Consider the following 24,231-nt stretch of genomic DNA (forward strand, 5'->3'; position numbering starts at 1 on the left):
GAGGGCGTTTCCACGAGACCAGGAAGATCCTGGCTGGGCCTGGAGAGACTGTTCTCGCAGGCCGTGCATGAGGCGCTTGCTGTCAGAACTGAACCAGCGCCGCCCAGCAGGACCCGGCCTCCGCCCTGCTTGGGTGGCGGCTCCTTCAGATCCAAGACAGTGGCTCCCTCCTGCTTCCAGCTTCTTGCTGGCCAGTATGGGCACTGGGAGAGCCTTGCAGGAAAGCAGGTGCGGGCCTGGGAGGGGAAGTTTGCACATTTCAGCTCCTGATGTTGCAGAAGAGCATCCACAGGACAGTGGGGTCTATCTCAGGACAGTGTTGGGAGATGCTCAAAACGAGGGAGTGTGGGGTGAGTGAAGTCTGCTCAAGTTTGTGCGCCGCTGGCCTCTGTGGCCATCACCTGCAGCCTTGAATGCAGGAGGTGCTGGGGAGCGCAGGCTCGGGGCACCGGGCCTGATGGTGGACACCTGGAGTGTGGTGTGGCTGCTGAGCGGGTGCACTGGGGCCTGGAGAGGCAGAGGACGGTGTGGGGGAGAGCCGTGGAGAGCGGCTACGAGAGGGAAGTGTGTATAGAGATGCACAGGGCCCCAAGTCTCCCTGCAGGCTTGTTCCCCTGTGCACTCTCAGGGAGCCTGTGGGGTTGATGCTAAGGGCTCCAAGTTTCTCTTTGCAGCTGCCTGAACAACAACCCTCCCCTGCCTGGGATGCTCGCAGGGAGCAAACCCCGAAGCAGGCTGACTGGAGGTCGGGATGGGCGGCCCAGCACAGGGAAGGTGCTGGGAATGTTTAGGAAGGTGGGGAAGGGCAGCCCAGAGCAGCAGTTGCCCCCGGGTTGGGGCGGGGGGGGGGGCAGCCATGCCCCAGCAGGAGGGTCCACAGGAGGTGTCTCAGGAAGAAGGCTCAGGAACCAGCTTGGGATGAATTTGACGGCACTGAGAAGAGCTTCTTGTGCTGTCAGAGTTGGGGGTGAATTAATGGTGAATGCAGAAAACCGAGGTCCAGGGAAAACAATGCTGTGACAGAAAGGCGGCCAATCCAGTGCGCCACGTGGCCCAGCTGTTCCCAATAGTAACACGACCACCGTGGCGTGGGTGGCGGCTGATTGAGTAACACGTGATAACACAGTGAAGGGAGAAGACTTGTATATTGGGATGAGGGGAGAGGTGACGGGTGAAATCATCTGTTCCATCAAAAGTCAACAGGTAATATTTAAAACTAAAAAGTCAAGAAATACCAAAGTGAGGAAAGTTATTTAGAAATAGCAAGATAACTCTTGGGGAAAACAGCTAAACAGTTGAGAATGACCCCCGAGGAGGTAGGTGGGAGGTGGGATCAGGCAAGGAGCTTTTGTTCTTTATTATAGACTTTGTATTTAGCTTTTGAAAATCGGTTGACTAAACTAGTTTGGTGAATTACTCTGGTAAAATTACTTTGGTAAAAAAATTACTTTGGTAAAAATTTAGACACATGTTTACCGAATGGAGGCATTAATGCTTACGAATTTCAGCTTCACCACCGCTGTCCCTCAAGCTCGCCTCAAGATCTTCTGAGAAAGCACATGTGTGCTTAGCAGCTACATGTCAAAGACCTAGAGATTAACTGGGTTGTGTCCTGATTCTTTAATTCTAGCTTCCCTTAAAGTTGAACCCAGATAATAATGCATTAAAAAATGTCTTCACATAGGGTCCTGGCAGGCTATGGAGACATCTTGACATATTCATGGGCTTGGTATTGCTTTCAAGGTTTTTTCTCTAAGAAAACTGGCTGTCTGCTCACAAATTTATTTATTATAGGTCTTTTCTATCCTGTTTCCTTGCCTACAGTTCTCCTGTGTGTTTGGCTTGATGTCATCATAGAAAAAGGAATAAAATCAAGAATTACAAAGATGAGAAGAAAAATCCCAGCAGACCACATCCACTAGCCTAGAACGCTGTGTAGACAGTGAGCCAGGGTGGGGTCTGGGCCCGCAGGTCGGTCGGGCACAGCAGCACGGCCAGCCCGTGTGACTGTCGATCCAGGCTGCTGGGTCTGGGATGGCAGGAGCTCAGGATTCTAGCATCATGTCGCCAGGAAGGCCAAGGCCAGAGCTCCGGTCTCGCTTTTAGCTGAGGGGAATGTCCAGCTTCTTGACCTGGAGGTAAATCATGTTTTCTTTGTTTTTTCTTGATCTGCAATAATCAAAACATAAGTGGAAAGGGGAGAAAGAAGTTACGACAATGGAACGAGAGAGCACTTCTGGGCAGGGGCAGGCTCTCAGCAGTTCTGGGTGGAGATTCTCAAAAAGGAAGGTGGACAGAGCTTGGTGAAGAACTAATGTGGGCGGAGTGGTCACTGAGACGCCCTTCTAGGCGCCTGACTGGCCTGAGTTCCTCACTGAGAGGCGTCTGCTCTCCCCCCTGTTGGAGAAGGTGGACAAAGCTTAGACTTAATCTTACATCAGTTTAAAATGATGATGCAGACTCTAGACATCCTTATCAGTTCTGCAAATAGAATTTGCGAAATTCCTTCCAATCTTCATTTACTTTTACATCTTACAAGTGAAATGTCAACTCAAAAATTCATTTAAGTCACGAGTTTTCTCAACGCTCTCCTTGTAGAAATGCTGCTTTCTCAACAGGATATTAAGACCAGTGCAGGCTCCTGCTGGGTCCCCCAACTCCTCAGAGTCCCCCCTGGAGGTGCTGAGTCCTGCCTCATTTTCTGGACCCAGCGGGGGTGGGGAGGGCAGCAGCAGCTCACCTGAATCGCCTTGGGGAGCTGGCATCCACTCAGGCTCCAGAGGAGGCCCGGCCAGCCTGCTGCCCTAGGGTCTCTGCCCACAGAACCAGCAGGATCGGAACCAGCAGGACTAGAACCAACGGCAGCCACAGCAGCAACCACGCCGAATGACCAGGGACGAGGTGCAGCCAACACTGGCACGTCTCTGTGGACACCCCACTGTGAGCAGCCCACCGAGGGGGGGTGTGGCTGGGCGCTGGGGTTGGGTGGGCAGGACTAGGGCCCTGGCTCCACACTCGCTGGCCTGAGACTCTGGGCTCGTCCCTGCACCCCTGTGCTGAGTCTTCATGGGATCAGATGGAGTTAACAGGACCTGTTCCAGGGCTGTGCCAGGATAACTGAGGCGACACAGAAATGCCTGGAAAGAGCTCTTGGAAAGCTCTTAGTAAACGTGAGCCAGGGTCACCCTGTCCTACAGAAAGCAATCATCCGGGGGTGAAGGGAGGCGTGGCAGGCAAGTCAAGGACTGCCTTTGTGACCCGATGGGTGCAGCACCCTCAGGAGCACAGTGACTTGTGGGGCTGGGAGGGGGATCCTGCCCCACCCCTTTCTTTCTGCATCTCCCTCCTGATCTGGACACTGGGCCTGGGTCACGTCTCCTGAACTCGGCAGTCTGTCAGACCCCTATGTCCTGCCATCTGCCCCTCCTCATCTCTCTGTGGGGGTCCCCTTGCCCAGCGTGTCTCAGTCACTCCCCTTGTGTCCCCTCTGCAGACCCCAAGGCTCCCTTGGCACCCCTGCTCCAGTCTCTGAAGGTGAATTGGGTTATGTTATAAAGAGACCAGAAAAGTGTGGGTCTTTACAGATGCGTCTGCAGGTCACTTAAATAGAAAGGCTATGAAATAACAGGGACGATCTTTCCAGTATGTCTTTTGCCTACTGGGAACCAGCTGCGGAAGATGAACATGCCTGTAAGCACAGGGTCTCCCTGAGCCACCGCCTTATCCCCAAACCAGCTGCAACGTATTTGAGCATTTGATTTCCAGCACATCATGGAGGCGTATACTTTCCTGTTTTATAAAACAGCCGTGAAAACGCCAGGGAAATAATCCCAGTGATTGTTGGATAGCCAAGTGCCAGGCATTCTACCCGCACACCCATTTAATCATCACAGAGACCCAGTGGGTAGGAGATGCTCTCCTATTTATAGAGGAAGACACGGAGGCTTAGCGGGGTTAAGGCCACAGGATAGGAAGCACAAAGACCTGGTCGATCAGACTCTGTAACCCTTGCTCCTTCCTCATCACCACTCATCACTGCCTTTCTGGCCAGGAGCTAGTGGGAGAAGCCAGGGGGACCTCAGATGGGGGTGCTGTAGAAGCAGACCCAGAGTTCAATCCACAGATGTCTGGTCTCTAGGGGCATGGCCGTCCAGGGGGTGTGGCTCTGTTCCCCAGTGGAGGCACTGGCGTGGAGCAGGGAGGCTGCGCTGAGATGGGGGTGCAAGGGAGTTGGTCTAGATAAGGGTCTCAGGCTCCTGGGGGGCTGAGATGAGGGTACTTGGCAAGATGGGGAGGGGCGGGCTGAGGCCAGCTGCAGTGCCATGCCCTTCCCAAAGCTGAGCTGTCCCTCGCTCCTGCAGATGGTCTGCAAGAAGAAATGCCTGCTCCGTGTGAGAGAACCCTTGATTTTTTTTTTTTTAACAGATGCCGGAAGCCCACTTTGTGTGGAATTTCCCGCTTTAAAACTCGAGGGCCAAGCCAAGCACTGGAGGCCTGCAGGCCCGCGGTAGCCAGCGCCTGACTCCTCGCTGGGGCCAGAGGTCTCTCCCAGCTCCAAGTGCGAGTTCTAGGAAAATCCCCAGGCCACTGAGAATTTTCGGCAGGATCTGCCCAAGTGTGGATGATGCGGAAGGGGCAAGTGCTGTGGAAGGGATCAAAATCCTCAATGGCGTGCGGATGAAATAAATAAGAATATATAAGCTCCCCATGTGCTTACTGCTCGATGCGTGAACTTGTGAGGAGCGGGTCGAGTATGTTTCTTGTTAGTTAGAGTTTTGGTTTACTTTTTTTTTTTTTTAATGATTTTTTTTTTAATAGAGGCATGTTTTATTTATTTGTTTATTTGTTTGTTTGTTTTTGTTTATACTTGCACTGGGTACAGTCAGAAATGCGGGAAGGTGAGAGAATTCACCAGAGCCAGAGTGGGGAGCAGAGCAGGCAGAAGGACCAAAGTACACTGCTGAGGGGAGCAGCGGGCGGCAGGATTGGTCTGCGCGCCATGTGGGACCCTCCTCCGGAGGCCGGGGAGCAGCCGGGGATCGAACCGGCGCCGCAGAGGCCGCGGGCAGCTTCGCAACCCAGCGCTCAACCGCTGCGCCACCGGGGAGGCCCTGGTTTACTTTTTGAATTGGCTCATATAGTTTAAAATTCATTTTGAATGACATTGAAAGTCTCCCCTCCACCTATATCTGACAGCTGCTCAGCCCCCCGACAACCAATGTCATCGTTCCTGCATATTCGTGCAGACACAAGCAAATGTATAGATACGCATCTATATTTTATATTAACAAGTAAATTTATATTTGCACATATTTTTTGCTCTTTTAGATTGTTTTTCTGTGTTTTGCTTTTTTCCTGTTAATAATGAATCATAGAGGACTTTCCTTATCAGTATAGACATCAAGCTGCCTCGTTCTTTTTTCAAGGCTGTATAGTATTTTACTGAATGACATGCCATCAATTTTATATATAATTGCTCTCCTGATAGATGGGCAATTAGGTTACTTCCAATCTCATTACATAAAATGTTGCTTTAATGAATAATCCTGCACGTATGTCATTTTGAACATGTAAATTCCTGGAGTTGACGACTGCTAGGTAAGAGAAAGGGCACATTTGTGATGTTGATCCTACTATCATATGGCCCATCACGGAGGCGTCACATCATATGCCTGCCAGAATGGAGGAGGCTGTTTCCCCACATTCTTTCCCAACACAGCAAGTTACCAAGCAGTTTGCTATTTTGCAGTCCAAGTGGATATTGTGAAGACTCTTTTACTGAAGTCACTTGGTTTGCAGTTGTGCAGTGTTTTAGTCTGACGTCGGGCCATGTTACCACATGGGCACTGGATCCTGCTCAGGTTGAACCAGTTTTCACATACTTGAGAACTGCTTTTATTTTCTTTTCCCTGAATTACCAGTGCAAGATCTTAGTCCATTTTTTCTACTGTGTGATTGTTCAATGGACTTGATAGGACTCTATCTCTGGGGGGAATTAGCCCTTTGTAGAGGAATACACCTGTCCAGGTTTGTTAAGTTTCTTACCTTATGTTAGCTCATCAATGCCAAATAGATCATTTTTTTATGAAGGCAATTATTGGTCTTTTTTCCTAGATCCTGAATGTTGGTCATATTTACAAAGACTTCCCCACCGTGAGAGCAAAATGTTATTTATTGATAGTATCTTCATTGTTCTACTAATTATTTTCTTGTGCTTTCTCTTGGATTTTGCTTGACTGGATCTTAACGTATGGGGTGAGCTATAGATTCAACCTAACCTCTGTCTGCAACTGGCAACAGCATGGGGAGGATCTCCCTCCAGCTGTCAGCTCCCGCCAGCCGTCAGCTCCCGCCAGCCATCAGCTCCCTACCTCTGCATGTGCTCAACTTCATCGATGGTCTCGGGCAAAGCCTTCCCTCTGGTCTCTGGCAGCAGCAGCACCAGCCCTCCAGCAATCAAGCCAACCACGGCTGGAAGCAAACACATGCAGACCCGTTAGGCCTGAAGCACAGCTCCCTCACCGGGCCGCCCCTGCTTTCTTTTCAAGCACAGTTTTTGGTGTGTTCCTTTACTTACAGATTCCTTTGCCATCCCGATGGCCCTACTTCCCATCCTAGATATTTTCCGATTCCAAACTCTGTTGGATTGCAATTCCTTATAGGGGAATGAAACACTTAGTGTTTTGAGTTAAGGTTATTCTAGGACGTGGCCACCATATCAAGAAATTCTGCAGTTAGAAAATAACTTGGGAACAAAGGTCAACTCTAAGAAAAGGAAGAACATAGCTCTGCCAATATAAGGCACTTGGTGAAAGTGAGTCAGAAACTTGGATCATTACTGGCAAGTAAAAGCGATAAATCGTGTATTACTGCAAAGGCCTGGCCAGGCCCTTCAGTTCTAGTTCAGATGTTCAATAAATTCCTCTTTGCTGTTGTCGCCAGACAACACAAACATTATAGTGTTTTTGTGTCTTTAAATTCACATTTATATTTTGGGATTTTTAAGATCACATTTTTATATGTTTTTCTACAATAAAATGCAGAAATAGGGTGTGGGTTCTTTAGTGGTTTGGGGGTTTCAAAAAAATGCATGCTGGACTATAATTTTGTGGCCTTACAAATGGCAGAGAAATAGGTCACTGTACCCCCTGGTTCAGGGAGATGAGGCTGAGGTATTTCTAAGCACAAAACACGAGTTTATCGAACATCTGAACCAGAACTAAAGCAGAACTAAAGGCCCCGCCATGCTTCTGCAGTGACACACAATCACTTTCACTTGCTAGTAGTGATCCCCGTTTCTGACTCGCTTTTGTTGCTCCAGGCTGCAGCTGGGGCTCCTGGGCCCCAGCCCTGCATCCTCGCCTCCTACTCACAGCACCCTGGGGGATCCGGGAAGTCCTGCTACCTCCCCAGTGCGCTGGTCCCCCTACATGAGGTGGGGTGATACGCCTCCCTTGCAGGCTGCTTATGAAGCTGAGATGGGTTCACACGTGTGTGACATGCTCAGAGCAGCTCCAGGCTCCAGGGAGGATGCACAGTCCAGCTCCCACCCCGTCCAGGCCTATAACGACGCTGCTGGTTGTCACATGCAGACAAGAACATATTCAGCTGGCCAGGATCTTGGAAGTGAGCAAATTGAGGGAAATCAGTTGAGCCTAATTATCCACCTAACATCTCCTATGATGCACTTTCAGGCTCCTCCATCCCTGCGTCTGGCGATTCCAGATCACACTGCACCGACTATTGATGGGGAGAAAGAGGCTCGAATGTGAAGCTACTGGCTTGGCTCCCCACAGGCTATTCAGAGTCAAGGTTGGTGAGAGGCGAAGAGGAGGTGACTAAGAGGAATATAATCAGGAATTGTTTTGAGCTTATTTCCAACATTGGGGCACAATTAACGTCCTTGGAGGGGTAGATGGGGCCTGAGGAGGGCCAACTGTGCTTACTCAGGGCCTGGACTTGGCATTGCTCTGTTACATGCTTAGAGAAACAGGGAGCGCGTAGCCCACGACTCCTCATCACCCCTGCCCACCAGGAGCGCCCAGTTGAGGGTCTCCACCTTCCTTGCTGGGAGAAGAATGGTGAGGGCGAGGGGAGACTTCCCCAAGTCGCAAAGGGGACCTCTGGGGACAGGCTCCTTGGCTGGCTTTGGGGGAGGGCGGGGTCTGGGCCACCTGTGTCCCATGCCAGAAAAAGAGCTCCCAGAAAGAGCTTGGATTCTACTGACGGTGACCATCTTGCTGTGATTAAGTTGGAATGTGGACCAATTTTGTGGGTCTACTTCGGGGGTGAGTTTTGTCAACAGCTCGGGACTTTGCTGGCACATCCACAGCAGTGGAAAGTCTCCCTTCAGAGATGGAAGGGAGGAGCAGGGATAATGAAGGACAACGTGCAGCGTTAGGAGAAAAGCAGAGGCTGCTCCCGGGGGGCCTTTGCCCTCCTCCCTGCCCCCAGTAGAGTGAGCATCGTGTGCCCTTGGGGAAAGCATTGTTTTGTCGAAGACTGAGGTGGGTGGGTTGCGGCCTTCGGTCACCTGGACAGATGACTTGTGGGCCCGGCTGTGTGGGGACTGGCGGGACGGCCCTGCCCTCAGGCCCTGGCCGTGGGAGAAGGCGGTGGACATTCAATTGAAAGCAGGGACAGGAGCCGCTTTGCCAAGGGCCAGGCACACTCATGGCCCTCCCCGCTGCTGCCTCTTCTCCAGACCTCGCCAGCTGGCATGGCAGGGACGGCAGTGCCCGGCAGCCGAAACTGTCCGAGGAAGTTCTCAGGGTTTCGGGGCGGCTCTGTTCTGGGGTCGGTTGTGCAAACCCCAGAAGCAACCAGGAGTAACTTGGTGCCATGAAACCCTCTGGGTTTTGAAATCTCTTTTTGCAAAATTTTAATGCCCTTTCTTTGAAGGGTTCATATTTTTCCACACCTGGGCCCAGAGAGGCAGGAAATGGGAGCTCGTTATAAGAACTGGGGAGGGTGGAAATCAGTGAGGGGGGAGTGAGGGGTCTTTTTTTGGGAAACATCCTTCCTTCTCTCTCTTTCTTGAACTTAGCAGCTCTAATGGCATGAGTCCGGGAGTACCAGTAACTGAGTATTAGTTGCCAGCAGCAGCATCACTAGAGGAGTATTGCCACAGTAGTAGGGGTGCGAATTACCAGTCACAGTCTGTAGTGATCAGCGGCAGGGGGCCTACTTGGAGGTGGAAAAGAGGTAGCCAGGAAAGGGTATCCTTCAGGGGCACTGGTGAGCGTTTCTTACCAAAAACCACCAGGGGAAGCTCTTGCCAGAAGTCAGTGAGCCTGTAGACCAGGAAGGGCGTGATGATGCCCCCGATGTCGCACATGGAGGAGCAGACAAGGACCCCGAGATTCCTGGGAAGCAGGGAACTGAGTCAGTTTCAACACGCATTTATCCTCTCCCGTCCACGAGTCAGTCCAGATGTGGGTCAGCAAGCCCTGGCGCTGAAGTGTCCCCAGGCTGCCAGGCAGGAGCTGTTCAGGCTGAGTTCGCCTGAGGCTGGGTCCTCACCAAGCTCCCTGGTTGGATTCAGTTGGCTGGATTCATTTCTATTGGGGTCACTTTCTGCCTTTGGAGACTGTCTCCAGGCCGGCGGGGAGCTCACCCTTTGATGAACTTGGACTCTTTTGTTTTGGTTGTGCCATTTTATTTATTTATTACTTATTATTTTTAAATTTTGTATTATTTTTTACTGAAGCAACATTGGTGTACAACACTGTACATGATCTTGGGGCACAGGTTGGCACCAGGTGTTTGTTAGCACCCCACACCCACCACGAAGCCCCCATAACCCTCCTCCATTGTCCGCTGGGTGCCCACCTCCTGACCAAAGAGTCTAATGCATCACGATACCGTGGCTTAACCCCCCAGGCCCCAAGCCAATAGTTCTCCAAGTCACTAAAATGTTTGAGTGCAAAGAGGATTCAAGCCATTCTCAGCGACACCTGGGACCTCACTCCTTTTGGATTTGGTTGCGCTTGTTTTGTATTAAGTTGAAGGCTTTGAGTGGGGGGACTTTCATTTTTCACTTTCATCACCCGACTTCCCTGTGCTGTTTCTGGTCACTCCCTCCTGTGGCCATTTGGCCAGCCCTGTCCTACCAGCCACATCCTCTGTCCTCACCACAGTGTCTGCGCCTTACCCAGCTTGGAAGTGTGAGGCTGAGCCGACTGCAGCCTTTAAATATTCTCCTCCTCTCTTCACACCGTGGTCTGAAAAGCAAGGCGCTGCTGACTGCCCAGGATGCAGCCCAGGATGCAGCTAAGCCCCTTTGTGCTAAGGGGAGTGATGGACCTACCTGATGAACGTGGGGTACAGCTCAGCATTGACCAGGCAAACCATTTCATAGGCCATGGTGATCCCCATTCTACCCAGGCACGCGACTGTGACCTTCAGCCACTGCAGATCTGAGGGGACAAACATGCCACTTAGGCGCACCGCACGCCACCCGGCTCTTCCAGCAGCAGGGGTGGGGGTGTGAGGCGAAAGTCCGCGCCCCAGAATGGGACAAGAAAGCAAACTGGTTCTTGTATGGACTCAAGACAGCGCAGCTGCAGTCCTCGCGTCTGTGTGTTCCAACTTTAGACACAAGTTTAAGACTCTCCTATCTTTAGTCCTCAGTCATTAATGACGGTGACGCCAGTTTTACAGATGTCACCCAAACGAAGCCGCAAAGTACGGGCCTGTCGTAAACAACCAGTCACTGGTGGTGGCGACAAACCCGTGGTTGGTGGAGTTCTGCCTCGTGGGCTTGGCTCCCTTCACTGGGGCAGCATTTCAAAAGAAAGAAAGGAACCAGATGATTGTTTATTGATATAAATGAAAACAAGCTTCTCACTGATCCCCCAGGATGATGCAGGTGGTCAAGGGAGGGGTCTGGGTGTCTGGGAAATGCTGGGAGAAGCGTTGAGCTCTGGGCCTGCCCCTCCCTGGGCCAGCTGCAGGGCCTGTGGCTCGGGGCCGCATGGCCTCTGTGGCCATCTCGTATCTCTCAGGTGTGATGGCTGCAGAGGGCTGCACTGAGCGTGCTCTCCAAGCCCGGTGGCACCTGGGCTGGCTCGGAGGGCGGGGGGCGGGGGGGTCCAGGTCTTCTTCTCACTCTTTCCACATTAATAAATGAACATGGTTTTCCTATCAAAGGACCACGACTCACCCTTTTCTCAGGGCCTGGGAAGACCAGACCCCAGCCCGACTTGAACTTACCATCTGGGATAAAAACCGAGGCCAGACAGGCTGCCCCGGCCACCATGTTTGATGTCGCCCAGGGGTAGCGGCGGCCGACGCGGTCTATGGTGACAATGATGATGAGGGCAGAGGGGAACTCGACCAGGGCGGAGTAGAAGAAGTCCAGGTAGATGTTGCTCCCTGCCAGGCCCATGTGCATGATGAGGCCCTGGTAGAGAACAGAGCTCGTGAACCTGAGCAGAGAGGAGAGCTCAGGTCAAGCCAAGCACCAAAAGCAAGTCCCCGGGAGGGGGAAGGTTCTGGGGAGCATGAGGGGTGGCAGGTCACCCCTCTGTCATTTTGTTCTTGCTATTCCTGTGGCTTTCATGCTAGAGGACCCTGGTGGGCTGTGACCCCAGGAGCAGGAAAGGTGAAGGAATTAGGCTAGCACACTCTGGCCAAGCGGACAGGTCAGGAGAGATGTCTCATCATTTTCCGATTTATTCAGTGAATCTACACCAGCTATCGGTGACTCTGAATTACTTTTCTCTCTGTGGTCGTCGAAAACAGTTGGGATCAGGAGGCTTGCCCACAGAATTCAGCTGTTTAGGGAACCAGGAGACCCACACGGGCATCTAGTTCCCAAGCGGGTGCACCCTCACTTCTTGATTTTCTGCTACGGCGACATAGACAAAGTTGTGACAGTGTTTCTAGCTTTGCAAACTGAACGCCTTCATCGTTACCTGTAATGGGAAAGGTGAGCTAGACCATCAGCAAGAGTCACAATTAATCAGAAAGGAAAGATGATGAGGTTAAATTTCCTGGTTGCATTTTACATGTGATACTGTGCCGGCTGCTAAATTCATTCCCGATGAGCTTTGCTGTCGGGACGGATCCTGGCTTGGCGGGTGGGGTCGTGGCCCACCAGGCCGACGGGTCTGGGGCAGAGCGAGGGCTCCCAGCCCCGGCGCACCCTGCACGCAGCAAGAGCAGGGAAGCCGTCACAGCTTGGGGGCCGGGGGTTATTCTTGCGCTTATTCGTGATCAGAAGTTAATTTCTCCCCAGGAAGGAAAGAAAAAAAGGGCCCTTGGCCAAGCTGGTATCATTAGGAGAGATTTACGCTCCTCACCCTCTAATCTCTTTTGACGTCTTTCCATTTTGGCTACTACGGTCACCTGGGGAGTAAAAACAATCTTGACTCCTGCGCGCTTCCTCAGACCAATTAAGTGCGTGTGGAGGGGGGTCTGGCCTTGTTGTCCTGTCCCCCGGGGCCCCAGGGCGGGCCAGCGGGCGCGGCTGCTCTGTGTCTGGGGTGGGCTGATTTCAGCACCTGCTTGGAGAAACGGCGGGGAAACCTGCGCAGGTGACCCCCGCCGCCCCCGGCTGGCACCAGAGCTGGGCAGCTTTGAGGTGTCTTGTCCCCTCCCTTCCTGTGGATGATGGCGATTGACTTGGGGGGATTTTCCAATGACAAGCGCCCCTTACCAGTTGTACATCAGGATTAGAGTATGCTTCCGTATCTGAGGGGTCCTGACCAAGTCAAGGAATGAAGGGTTCATCTTCTCCCCAACTTCCTCGTCAGGTCGGAGACTCTGAGGACGGAGACAATTAGGTGGACTTCGTGCACCTGGTCCTACAGGACCCCCCGGGAACCACTGCTGTGGGTGCTTGTGTCACTCCACACCCTGCTAAGCCCTTCACCCAGCCTCATTTAACCCTCCGGCTCTCCAGAAGCTGGTTCTGTTTGCACCCCATTTCACAGAAGTGGAAGTGGGCTACAGGGCAGTCAGGTTGTCAAGCATGGCAGGGGGCTCCCCCTGACCTGGAGGCCTGAGGGCTGAGGTGCCTTTGCACCCACAGGCTACTTCCCACACCTGGGCATGGGAGGCAGGATGGGGCAGCACTTCAAGGGGAGACCTGGGGAGGGGTGGGTCAGTGAGGAAGAGAGAGGGGTCTCCTCTGAGGCTTGTGGGCCAGTGGGGCCTGTTCAGCTGCGACGGGCACTCAGCAGGAGAAAGCTGGGAGCCAAGCCCAGGCTGAGCCTGGGTCTGCGTTTTTACAGGGTCCCCAGGTGGGTGCTGGGCACAGACATTGACCTTGAGACCCTACTCTACAGAGAAACAGTGGGTGGAAGAGTTGAGATTCCATCTCCAGGGCTCTGCAAGGAGAACCCTCTGGAAAACCAGCCACTCTGCCTCCTTCCTAAAGCAAAAGAGGCCGTGCGTGCGCGGCTGGAGGGGCGCGGGGAGACCCGCAGAAGCCCACAGCCTGGTACATTACCTGAGCTCGGCGCCCCACCTGCCTCATGTGGGCTTGGGGGCCCAGCCAGGGGCCCTGACACCGATGCCCAAGGACCGGAATCTATTCCACTGCCCGGAAGCCAGAGCGGAAGTGAGCAAAAGGGCATCCGAGTCCAAACAGCCACATGTGAGACGTCCCGTCAACCTCAACACCTTGCAGTGGCGGATCCTAAGTCTTCATCCGAAACGACGATGCTCATTTCACCAGAATTTTCTAACCAGCTTGGTTTTCTCATTGTAGCCCCCGTCAGGTGGAAAGGGCTCAGTGAAATGAGGGAGGCCTCCTCAGGGCAAACCCCCAAACACGGAGGCAGCGACCCTACCATCTTGCTCTACTCCAAGGCAGGGCGCTGCTGACGGCGTTTGGGACAATCTCTCTGCGATGTCTTTACAATTCGGAGAAGTTATTGATGACTTAGAGAGGTTTTGGGATCTAGGGCCGTCCCCTCCGAGGAAAACCTGCTTCCTTGTGGACACTGGTGGGCACAGGTCACCAGGCGCGTGAGTCACCAAGAAACACCAAGACACACAGTGACCTGACACCGGGCATCAGGACACCCCTTACCAAGGCAGGGCGACAGGTGACCGGGCATGGCCAGTGCAGCCACATAAGACGGAAGCCCCTCCCTGACCTTTAAACGGTTTCGGAGTCCCTCTAGTTCTATGTTTTCCATTTCTTTAAAATATTCTACCAGGGAACCACAAGTCTTAGAACAGCGGCCCTGCTGCCTGAGCGGGCCCCTCTGTGGCTTCGGGGGCACAGCCTGGTTCCCCCGCGTGCTCCTGTCTCGTGCCCCGGCTGGAGGGCCCAGGTCGCCTCACCTGGAGAGAGGCCGGCAGCGATTTTCCATTTTTCTTCGCAATGTGCTTCATGATGCTCAGGGCTTTTGCGTTTTTGTTCTGGGAGATCAACCACCTCGGAGACTCCGGGATGCACCTAGGGCAAAGGTGAGGGCCAAGAGTGAAGGGCCTGTCCCTCGGGCCACCTGCCACACTCATGCCCCTGGTCCCAGGAGGACTTACGCGCGCGTGCGTCTTACGCAGCAGCCAGGCTCAGCTGGACCCACAGAGACAACAACCCTAGGCCCGGGCTATGGGTCTCTCCTCCCCCGGATGCTGACTTCTGGTCTGCTATGTCCAGGAAACCCCGGGCAACTTTAAGAGGGTCCACGGTGGAGCAAAGGGAAACAAATGGCAGAGCAGGGGTGCCTGACTAGCAGTGGAGTTCAGAGGAGAGAACCCTCCGAACGTGGTGGGCACCTGGCTTTGCAAGGGGGTGAGAACTGGCAGAAGGGGTAGGGGTGGAAGTATGCAGATTGGGGCATGGGGGGAGCAAGGGTCAGACAGATAATGCTGAGAGCTGATCCAGGAGGAAGGGGAGAGAGCTGGAACTCAGAGGGTGAGAGAGCTTAAAAGCCAGACTCCTGTCTGAGCTGGAAACAGCAGAGTGAGGTGCCTGGGCCTATCCTTGTAGGACTATGGCCACTGGGGTCTGTGTCTGGAGGGGACTCTTCAGGCACCTGGTTCAGGCTGGATGGGAGCAGGAGGGACAGGTGGGAAGGAAGAAGCAGGAATGTTTTGGCCTAGAGTCGGGGAGGCCCCCACTGGGGTGTGAGTCGGGGTGGGGAGGCACTAAAGGAACTCCGGGTGGATGTTATGTGGGAGGGAGCTCCATGGAGAGGGGAACCAAGGACAGTTCCTGGGTTAAGACTTGGTGTGGAACAGACATGTGGTGTGCTCAGGGGTGGTCCAGCCAGAGCTTTTGACTCGGACCCTGTCCACTATGCCACAGCAGGGAAATTTTTCTAGATCACACTTGGTGCACAGGAAGCAGTCAGCCTGGCCAGCTGTTGCCTGAGCTGGAGGGCCGAAGCATGGATCAGAGGTCCTTGAAGCAAATGTCCAAGAGACCAGTTATGAGTCTGTAACAGTTATCCAGGCAAGAAAGAATAGATTCTTCATGGAGACAGGAAGAAAAAGGAGTGAATTCTGAGTTTTTAAAAATTTTTTAAAAAATTTATTTATGAAAGAACTGGGGTACAGGCCAGAGGCACAGTAGGGTGAGAGAATTCACCAGAGACAGAGCGGGGAACAAAACAGGCAGTCAGATTGAAAACACTGCTGAGGGGAGCAGTGGGTGAGTCAGGAGAGGTCTGCTGCGCAGTGTGGGTATCTCCATGGCTGGCTGGGAATTGAACCCGCATTGCAGAGGCTGCGGACAGCTTCACAGCACTGTGCGCCACTGGGGAGGCCCAAATTCTGAGGTTTAAAGGAGGTAGAATGGATATAGGGAGATGGGGGCAGGGACTAAGGATCACTTGATGTTAGTGGAGTTGGCAGAGGAATGAGCTTCCTGAGAAGGTTTAAATGTTTGATTCTTAAGACAACTGGGAGAAGAACAGGTGATACACCCAAGTGGAACAAAATAAGTGGGTTTGGTGCTTGGGAGAGAGATCTGATTGATAACCCATCATCCCCATCGCTTTGTTGGAAGTAAACGTGTACTGAAGGGTTGTGATAGTTTCTGTTATTTTCATTGCTTCCCTTGGGCAGGGATGGTGAGCGTATTCCATTTGTTGTGGTAACTCTGATAGATTCGTATGGTCTGTCTCGGGTGCCACATGGGCCTTATCTGGGATTGACTGGGGCTGTCTGCTTTGGGTATAGATATGGCAGTGGAAATCAGGGCCTTCCTCCACCTGTCTGTCCTAAAATCCCCTGAATTGGGAAAGAATAGGAACAGCAATATTGTTAGTCTCTTCTAAGGGTCCCACAGCCTCTAGAAGTTGATTTAAACACCACATAAGTAAAGGGGAAAATCTAAGATCCTGGCATAAAACTCGTAAGGCAAAGTGAAAGGACGTTTGACGTTAAGAGGGGCAGTTATTTACGCCCAAAACACAGATGTGAGCTACCTGTGCAGCTGGCCTGCAGAGTGAAAGAGAACTTAGAATCCAGCAGGATGGTGTGCAGTAGGGAAGGTAGGTTTACAAGTGAAATAAAAAATTGCTATTTGTCTCCTTTTTGTTCCAAGTGGACTTACCAGTAATAGAGCAAGAAGCAGAAGTTGGGCAGAGTGACAGTGAACTGCAGCCACCTCCAGTGGGGGATGGCGTAGGCCACCCCAGTCAGCACCAGGAGGCCCACAGTGAAGGCAACTTGGTAGAAAATCCCCACCGTCCTCCGGTAGCTCAGCCCGACGAACTCTGTAACTGCACAGAGACCCAGTGGTCAACACAGATCAGCACAACCAGGTAGAACCCAGGTCTGGGGGCACTAAATGCCAGCTCAGCCAGAGCAGCTCACACGATGGAATTTTCTCTATAGTTCTTTGAAAATTTTAATTTTTAAAAAAGATTTATTTATTTATTTATTTACAAGAACTGGGGTACAGGCCAGATGCACAGGAGGGTGAGACGATTCACCAGAGACAGAGCATGGAACAGAACAGGCAGACTGATGAAATACACCACTGAGGGGAGCAGTGGGCGAGACAGGAGAGGTCTACTGCGCCTTGTGGGACCCTCACGGGCCAGTTGGGATCGAACCCATGCTACAGAAGCTGCTGACAGCTTCACAGCACGGCGCTCAACCACCCGCGCCACCAGGCGAGGCCCAGTTCTTTGAAAATTTTAAAATGTTGTAATGATTGCTGTTGTTTCAACATAAAATCTTATAATCCCACATTCGATAGAGGGAAAGGCTTGCCAACATCTTTATAGAAAACACAATTTTCTTTCAGATACACATGAAATGTTGACCAGACGTAGTAACAATTTAAGAACTAATACATGAATCAAGCACTGACTTCAGACTGTCGGTGACTCTCATGTCAATGCAAACCTTAAAATGACTTGTTCTCTTATACAAGCTGAGCATTCTCTTGGCAGTGCCATGGCTGTGCGTGAGGGCTTGGGAAGTCAACTTACCAGCTGGGGCAGGCTTGCAAGACATGATTTTTAAATTTTCAGAAATTTTGCAAGCGGGCTGTTAAAACAATTGGCATCTTACAGTCGCTCATGGTGGGAGTATTAATACTTAGAAATCAGAAAACGCTACAATTAGGACATTTTACTTTCTAAGAGTCAGTTTATCACCACGCACATGGTTTAATAGTCAGATTACTCCATCCCATGACGGCTTCATCATGACAATATGTGGAGTCCGGAGCACATGGGCTTAGGCATTAGTCGCAAAGAGTGAATTTCCAGATATTTCAGGAGTCACAGAGCTTTTGCATTGAATATTTGGTAAAACGTTAAAGACTTCAACTATTTATAAACCAAAGAGAAATGCACCTTAAAAAGATTTCTATAAATGACTGCAAATGATCCCAAAGGACTTTTCAACAGAGAAACAAACTCGGGTAAATGTGCTCAGTAACTAGACTGTCAGCTTCCCGAGTAGCAAGGGCTGCAGAGGGGCCAGAGGTGCAGGCTGAGTCCATAGAAGAGATTTTCGAAATTCTTTTGATACAGAAAACAATTCTCTCCACGAAGCCCTGAGGCTGAGTCCTTTTTCTTGCCTGGCTCACCCCTCACCGGCTCCCCACCCCCGACCCGGCCCTGGCAGAGCTCGTAGCTGCAGTCTCAAGCTTCTTACTCAGGATGTAGCCGATTATCCAGCCTGCCTTGCTGACCAGTCCTTGGACCAGGCGAGACAGTAACATCCACGTGTAGGTCGGGGAGATGGCCATGAGCACCCCGGATACAGAGTTGATGAGGATGGTGATCAAGAGGCAGAGCTTGCGGCCAAACCTGCAAGGCACCGAGCAGAGGGAGGCAGAGTGAGCCCAGATTCATCCGGTTGTAGGGAATTCATGCAGGGATGGAAAGTGAAGGCGAAGTCTGAATTCCAGAACCTCACACAGGCACAGAGAGCCCCCAGAGAGCCCCCTCCATGTGGTTCCGAGGGGTTGCTTCACCTGTGCTCTGTGGAGACACAGGTAGGGCTGGAGGAACTTTTGGAGATCTGGGTAATGGCTGAGATTTCTGCTGCTGTCTCTTTAGTGGTTAAATATAAAAACCCCAAGAGATAAAAGGGAGGTGTGTGTCCTGGGGTGGGAGTGTGGGGACTCGAATGCTGCTGGTTTGCCAGGCCTTTAGCAACTTGCTGCTCAGAAGGTGCTGTGAGCATCACCTGGGTGTTGTCAGGTGACACAGGCATAATATACCACCTGGTCCTGTAACAGGGTGGTCCTGCAAATAGGCAGGTTTGCGGGGTTTGGGCTGCCCCTCTCCCTGTCCTATAACAGTCCTGGGTGGTAGAGATGGTATAGGTACAGCAATATCCTGCCTTCATTTCTCTGAGCACCAGTTTCCTCATCTGCAAATTGGGCAGAATAAAACCTTTAAAGGCTGTTACGACCCTATGTGAAATATAGCACAAGGGCGCCCAGAACAGTGGTTGGCACACAGCAGGCACACAGTAAGCAGTGAGGACTTGTTTTGGAAGATTCTTGCAGGTGGGTAAATTGGACTGTGACCCCTGAGTCTTTCATTCTCCTTTGACCTAGTTCGAACATGAAATCTAAGGAGCGGAGGCTGACCCTTGGGTGCTGCTTATTAGGGTTTCCAGCCCAATAGTCTGATCACCAAAATCACACATTCTGTAACCACAGAATGGTTTTGAATCCAGCTCTTCTTATTAGGTCACTGTGTTCTAGCAACCACTTCAATACTAACTGACCATTTGAAGTTAATCCACAACATGGTTATTAAAAATTAAATCCTATATTTATAATAAATCTATTTATAATAAATTTACAACAAATTTATTTAAATTTATTTACAATAAATCCTATATTTACATTAAGTCAACTTTATTATACATAGGGTAATAAGTGTGCAAGGCTGTTGCACACTCATTTTCTGTGTTTGGCCAGCATCTATGCTCTGGGGGTTATTTGCATCTCTCTGTTGGAGACACCATGTAATGATGGCTCTTTGCAGCCAACTCACTGAGGTGGGTTGAATGGCCCACAGTAGGTGGTTGAATGGCCCACAGTAGGTGCGTTTTCACCATAGAAATCAGCAAATGCCATAGACTGAGCATTTCCTTGTGGAGAGCCAATGCTAAACACTTAAAGCTTGCAACTAAGTATTAGTGATCATTAGAGCAAAAAAGGACTGATGATGCTACAACACTCTGTGTCTGGTGATAATCAGAATTACTCTGTAGCGGGCTATGGATGGTGAAATAAATTAGGCATCTTATAAAAGGTTGACTTTCAAATTCTCTGGCATATGCCCCCTCCCTCCCTTCCTTCCTTTCTCTTGCAAATTTGGCTCAATGGAAGACTCTGTTCTTATTTGTAATCTTTTCCCAATATCCACTTGCTTTTCTTCTAACTCGGCTGATAAGTCCTATTTTAAAAATTCTTCATAGCAAACAATCCATTTTATTTGTGACTTAATCTGTAACATAAATAGGATTTCCTTGAGATTTTTATCTTGGCTAAAATCTGAAAATTGTCCAGAAATAGGCATTAAGTATGCCAAAGATACGTGGCTCCCCCTTTTTTGGGGGGGAACCCTATGGTTCTAAAGCCTGTGAAAGCCTGCCTGTTGCACACTCTTCCATGCACCAACAGAGCCAGAGGCAGCAACCAGCAAAACTCCAGTTTAAGAGCAAGAAAGGGAGATGCGTCTGAGGCTTTTTGGGGAAGAATCATGAATGATCAACTTTACATGGTAGATTTCAATGCTAGGAACAAAGCAATGAGGTCATCCCAGAACGTGGATAATTGCCTGGGATTGTAAGTCAGGAATGCACAGTCGTGGGGAATTACAACCGTCTCCTACTCTGAGTGGGATGAGTGTAATGAAATCATTTATTTAACCAGCTGTGAGGCTCAGTTGCCTATTTGCTCACGTCCATCCTGGAGAGTTGAATATTCATACCTGACCTTCTAGTGAAGGAGGGAATGGAGGGGGACAGGACCAGAGGCACAGAGAACAGCACCCCCGGGGTGCACTGGGCACCAGCTCTCCCTGAGTCCCTCCCGACAACTGTCCTCAGCTCTGGGACATGAAAATCAAAGCCAGTGACCTTCCTCTTCACCTCCCAAGCCTCCCACATGAAGTCCCAAGAAGAACCTTTGACGGGAGGCTGAGAGTTCTAGAAGTGGGGGCTGGGTGGCCCAGGCTTCATTGGCCCCTCCCCTGGCCCCCCATGTCACAGTGGACCCTGGGCTGTGAAAATGCAGATGTCTTGGGAGTGTGAAAGGTTAACCGTGTTATTAATCTTTAACACTCCAGCCAGTTTTAATGCGGCCGGGCAATATAACATCATCAGAGGAAAGGCAGAGCATGCTCCCAGCTGGGGGTGAGCCACACCCCAGAGCTGGGGAGGTGAGCCATGAAGTATACCTGCTAAAATACATAGGAGTTGCTAGTTTATACATAAATACGTTATCGTATACATTTCTATGTAACTATATCTACAAGGGTTGTTGGTAAAGTTGTGATGTGTTTTTTCTATGGTTATCAAGCAAAAGTGTCTCATGACTTTTCTGACAACCCAACATACAAGACGTATATATACGACAGTTGTGTCACCCCCTCCCCGGGTCACTGATATGGACGAGGGTGACACATCCCAACGTCGAGCAGAGCCGGGCACATGGAGCCCTCAGAGTCCACCGGGGGCGGGTCACTCGGCATCAGCTCCGATGGCCACATATGCACCCCAAGCATGAAGCCAAGTTTTCCGTTCCTTTCCCTTTGGAGGACCCTGGAAACTGTCTATTTGGCCACCCATGTGGGAAGACAGCTGCATGGGGAGCTCCCGGCCCGGCAGAGCTGCAAACCCATAGTATGCCCAGACACAAGCCTCAGGAGAGTAGGGGATCTGGGGTCCCCGAAACCTGCTCCCTGGACACCCGCGTCCATCTGTGAGGAGCATCTGCTGATGTTCAGGGGTGGGGGTCCACCCTGAGACCTTCCAGCCACTTTGGCACGGAGGGTCTTTGCTCTCGGTGCAGACAGGACTACTTCCCTTTGCCCCAGTTTTATCCCGGGGTCCATACATGTAATACCTCTGGCCCCAGGGACCCCATTCAGGAATCCTGTGGTGTTGGGCTGGGGTGAGGACGGAGGCAGGGGCGTCTACACTGACTCTGGGTATCGGAGAAGGAAGCAGAGGCTGTGTTGGAGCCCGGAGGCCCGGAGGCCCGGAGGCTCGCAGCCAGGTGGGAGGCCGTGGGCCCACACGGGGAATAGGGAAATACAAAAGCAGTCAAGTCGCCTATTACTTGTCCTCCTAGCTACGCTTCTGGATGGCCCCCAAGGAAAACCACTGCCTCGCGGTGAAACACCCCTAGGGGACCCCTGAGAGCTAGAAAATAGAGACACTGGCCAAGATCATGGAAGCACAGACGCAGCCAAAGGTCACCTAGACAAACCGCCTCGCGGGCAGCGGCTGTGGCCCGTGGGGCTCAGGAAAGGACGGCGTCCCTCCAGGGCGGGGGTCCAGGTGTGCGCCCCATGGGGCACGTTCAGTGCCACCTACCTGTCTGCTATGTAGCCGATGGCCACGGACCCGATAAAAAACCCGACGTTCACAGCCGACTGGAACAGGTCCAGCATCCAGGAGTTGGCACACACCAGGTTAAACTGGCCAGGGTGAGATGCGCACAGGCCCAGGGAGAAGAGAAACGCGCAGTTAGAGCCCCGTCATCCCCACGGCCGCCAGGGAGCCCAGGGGCCATTCCTGCCTTGGACGGAGGTGGCCCAGTCAGCTGAAACTGAGCACACGACCTTTTTTCCCTTCCTCATGTTAAAATTTGGAGGCAAATAGGTATGCGAACAGGACACAGGTGCTGCCCAGGAAGACGGCATCTCGTGGGGGTGAGGGGTAGCGTGGCCGGCCAGGCGCTGGCCTCAAAGTCCAGCTTTCAGGACTGACTATTTAGTGTCTCATTTGGCCCTAAGGCACAGCCTTGCTCTCCCGGTGCCTCAGTTTCCTCATCTTGTGTGTGAGGATGAAGTTAGTCATGCTGGGAAGCCTTCTGAAAGCTGGTGGTGGCACCTGCGTGGTCCTCCACATCCCCTGTCACCTGTGAGCTTTGGGTCCCGGAGAAAGGCTCCTTCCCCGAATCTCCACTGACGGAGCAGTCCTCTGACGTCAGTGAGGTTGCAGCTTTTCCTCCCCACAGGGGGTTCATCCCCCATTTGCTTTGCCCCTGATGAAGCAAGTCTCCGGGGTGTTTTCTCTATAGTGATTGGAATGAGGTGTCACACCTGGAGGTTAATGCAGATTCGTTTTCAATGAAATAACGATTTCTCCTGAGCCCCAACCCAAATGGCTCTATCTGGTCACTTGGAGCAAGTGAAGGAGAGAAAAACAGCCACAGGGGTAAGTACGTGGTGTCACAGGGAAAATTCCAGAGCGGCGAAGTATCCATGTGTGGGGTGAAAGCTGGGGGTAGGGGTCAGGGCTCCCGCAGAAAGAGGAGGCTTGAAGAGCCCCTTCCCCGGCTTTATCTCCAGGAGCCTGTGCACGCTCTCTCGTCACTTCCCTGCCACCCTCGTGTGGCCCGGGAGCAACGTTCAGGACCCAAAACGTCCCAGCGCATCCACTCACATTCCAGAGAAATTAGAGGATGCATGTTTTCGTTGGAAACTAGGATTTTATCAGATACTTTGAGTCCAAAGAGCACGCCTGGCCTTGACTGGTTTCCTCCTTAAAAAAAAAGCTGCCGCCCGCTTCGCTTAGCCACTTACCTCGGTCACGATGGACGAGCCCCGCGTGTCGTACACCCAGCCGGCCCCGCAGGGGCCCAGCGGCAGGTGGCTGCGGTTGGCGGCCAGGCCGGCCAGCGGGTCCACGCAGCCCAGCGCGCTCTGGTTCCAGTCCACCTCGTAGCGGAGGCACTGGCGGGGGAAGGCCTGGCCCTCCGGCCCCCCGCCCGGCACCGTGAAGTTCAGCTCCTCGGCCAGGCTCCAGCCGCAGCGCCGGCTCAGCTCGGCCACCCCCGGGCTCCGGCAGCGGTGGTCGGGGGTGAAGCCCAGGAAGACGATGCCCACGTAGATGGGGGCGAAGGCGGCCGAGAGCAGAGCTAAGAGGACAAAAGTTTGTTTCTGGAAGAAGTGGAATTCGCCTACGTGCTCTAGAAGGTCGTCCACCGTCGGCATGCTTGCTGGAGGCAGCGCCCAGGCCCTTCCCGAGCGGCTGCAGATGCTGCTGTGAGTGGCCGCGGCCAGCTCAGCACAGCACTTGTCCAAAAGTCAAAGGGTGAGCAGAGCTCAGGCACGCTCCTCCGCCGCCCGCCGCGCCCGGATGCCCCAGCAGGGCCCGGGCAGATGCGTGTTTATTGTAACAGCCGGGCCGCGAGGTTGTCACTACCTCATACCAGCACCACAAACAATCCTCCCTCTGTGTCACTCGGCGAGAAATCTGAGTGCCTGCGCCTATCACAGGTCTGTTAATCTTTCCCTATAAACCGAGTGTCCAGGAAATTAATATATTTCTATCTCGCCCGGGCCGGCCTCTTTGGGGCGCGAGGGGGAGGTGCGCGGGCCCCGCGTGCCCGTGGGATGTGAGCTGGTCTCGGCTGCCTGCTCCGCTTGGCAGACCCCCGGCCCTTCCAGCAGCCACAGCAAGTGTGCTGCGTCCACGCTGGGGCTGCTTGTTTTGATTGCCCCTGGATTTTATAATTCTGTTTTCTGAAGAACACTCATCTGGCATTCTTGCCTTTCAACCCTGAAGTGTCCTTCCCCTTGACCCATTTGCGAGGAAGAATAAAGCCTCGAG

General features: G+C 52.3%; 1 protein-coding gene and 1 long non-coding RNA gene across 2 annotated transcripts; one reads left to right on the forward strand and one right to left on the reverse strand.

The window, feature by feature from the left end:
- Positions 1 to 1,140: 1,140 nt before the first annotated feature.
- SLC22A2 (solute carrier family 22 member 2) lies at positions 1,141 to 23,662 on the reverse strand. Its single transcript, XM_037520686.2, has 11 exons — positions 23,202 to 23,662; positions 21,988 to 22,091; positions 18,079 to 18,233; positions 16,520 to 16,688; positions 14,299 to 14,413; positions 12,662 to 12,768; positions 11,215 to 11,429; positions 10,310 to 10,418; positions 9,253 to 9,365; positions 6,372 to 6,471; positions 1,141 to 2,169 (listed from the first exon to the last, which is right to left on the reverse strand). Exons 1-11 carry the CDS (start codon positions 23,610 to 23,612, stop codon positions 2,103 to 2,105), a joined length of 1,665 nt encoding a protein of 554 aa, XP_037376583.1. The 5' UTR covers positions 23,613 to 23,662; the 3' UTR covers positions 1,141 to 2,102.
- On the forward strand, positions 3,325 to 7,878 carry LOC129146255 (uncharacterized). The gene is made up of 3 exons (XR_008552838.1): positions 3,325 to 3,534; positions 6,267 to 6,559; positions 7,695 to 7,878. It is a non-coding gene; the product is annotated as an uncharacterized LOC129146255 (long non-coding RNA).
- Positions 23,663 to 24,231: the final 569 nt, after the last annotated feature.

Source organism: Talpa occidentalis, unplaced genomic scaffold (assembly GCF_014898055.3).
Source record: "Talpa occidentalis isolate TD23 unplaced genomic scaffold, MPIMG_talOcc4v2.1 talOcc4.2, whole genome shotgun sequence".
Classification (NCBI taxonomy): domain Eukaryota; kingdom Metazoa; phylum Chordata; class Mammalia; order Eulipotyphla; family Talpidae; genus Talpa; species Talpa occidentalis.

Coding starts and splice junctions, on each gene's coding strand:
- SLC22A2 (XM_037520686.2), bottom strand. CDS start 23,612: ATGCCGACGGTGGACGACCTTCTAGAGCACGTAGGCGAATTCCACTTC. Junction 12,769..14,298: donor CGCTGCCGGCCTCTCTCCAG/GTGAGGCGACCT, acceptor CTCCGTCCTCAG/AGTCTCCGACCTGACGAGGA. Junction 2,170..6,371: donor GAAGTTGAGCACATGCAGAG/GTAGGGAGCTGA, acceptor TGATTATTGCAG/ATCAAGAAAAAACAAAGAAA.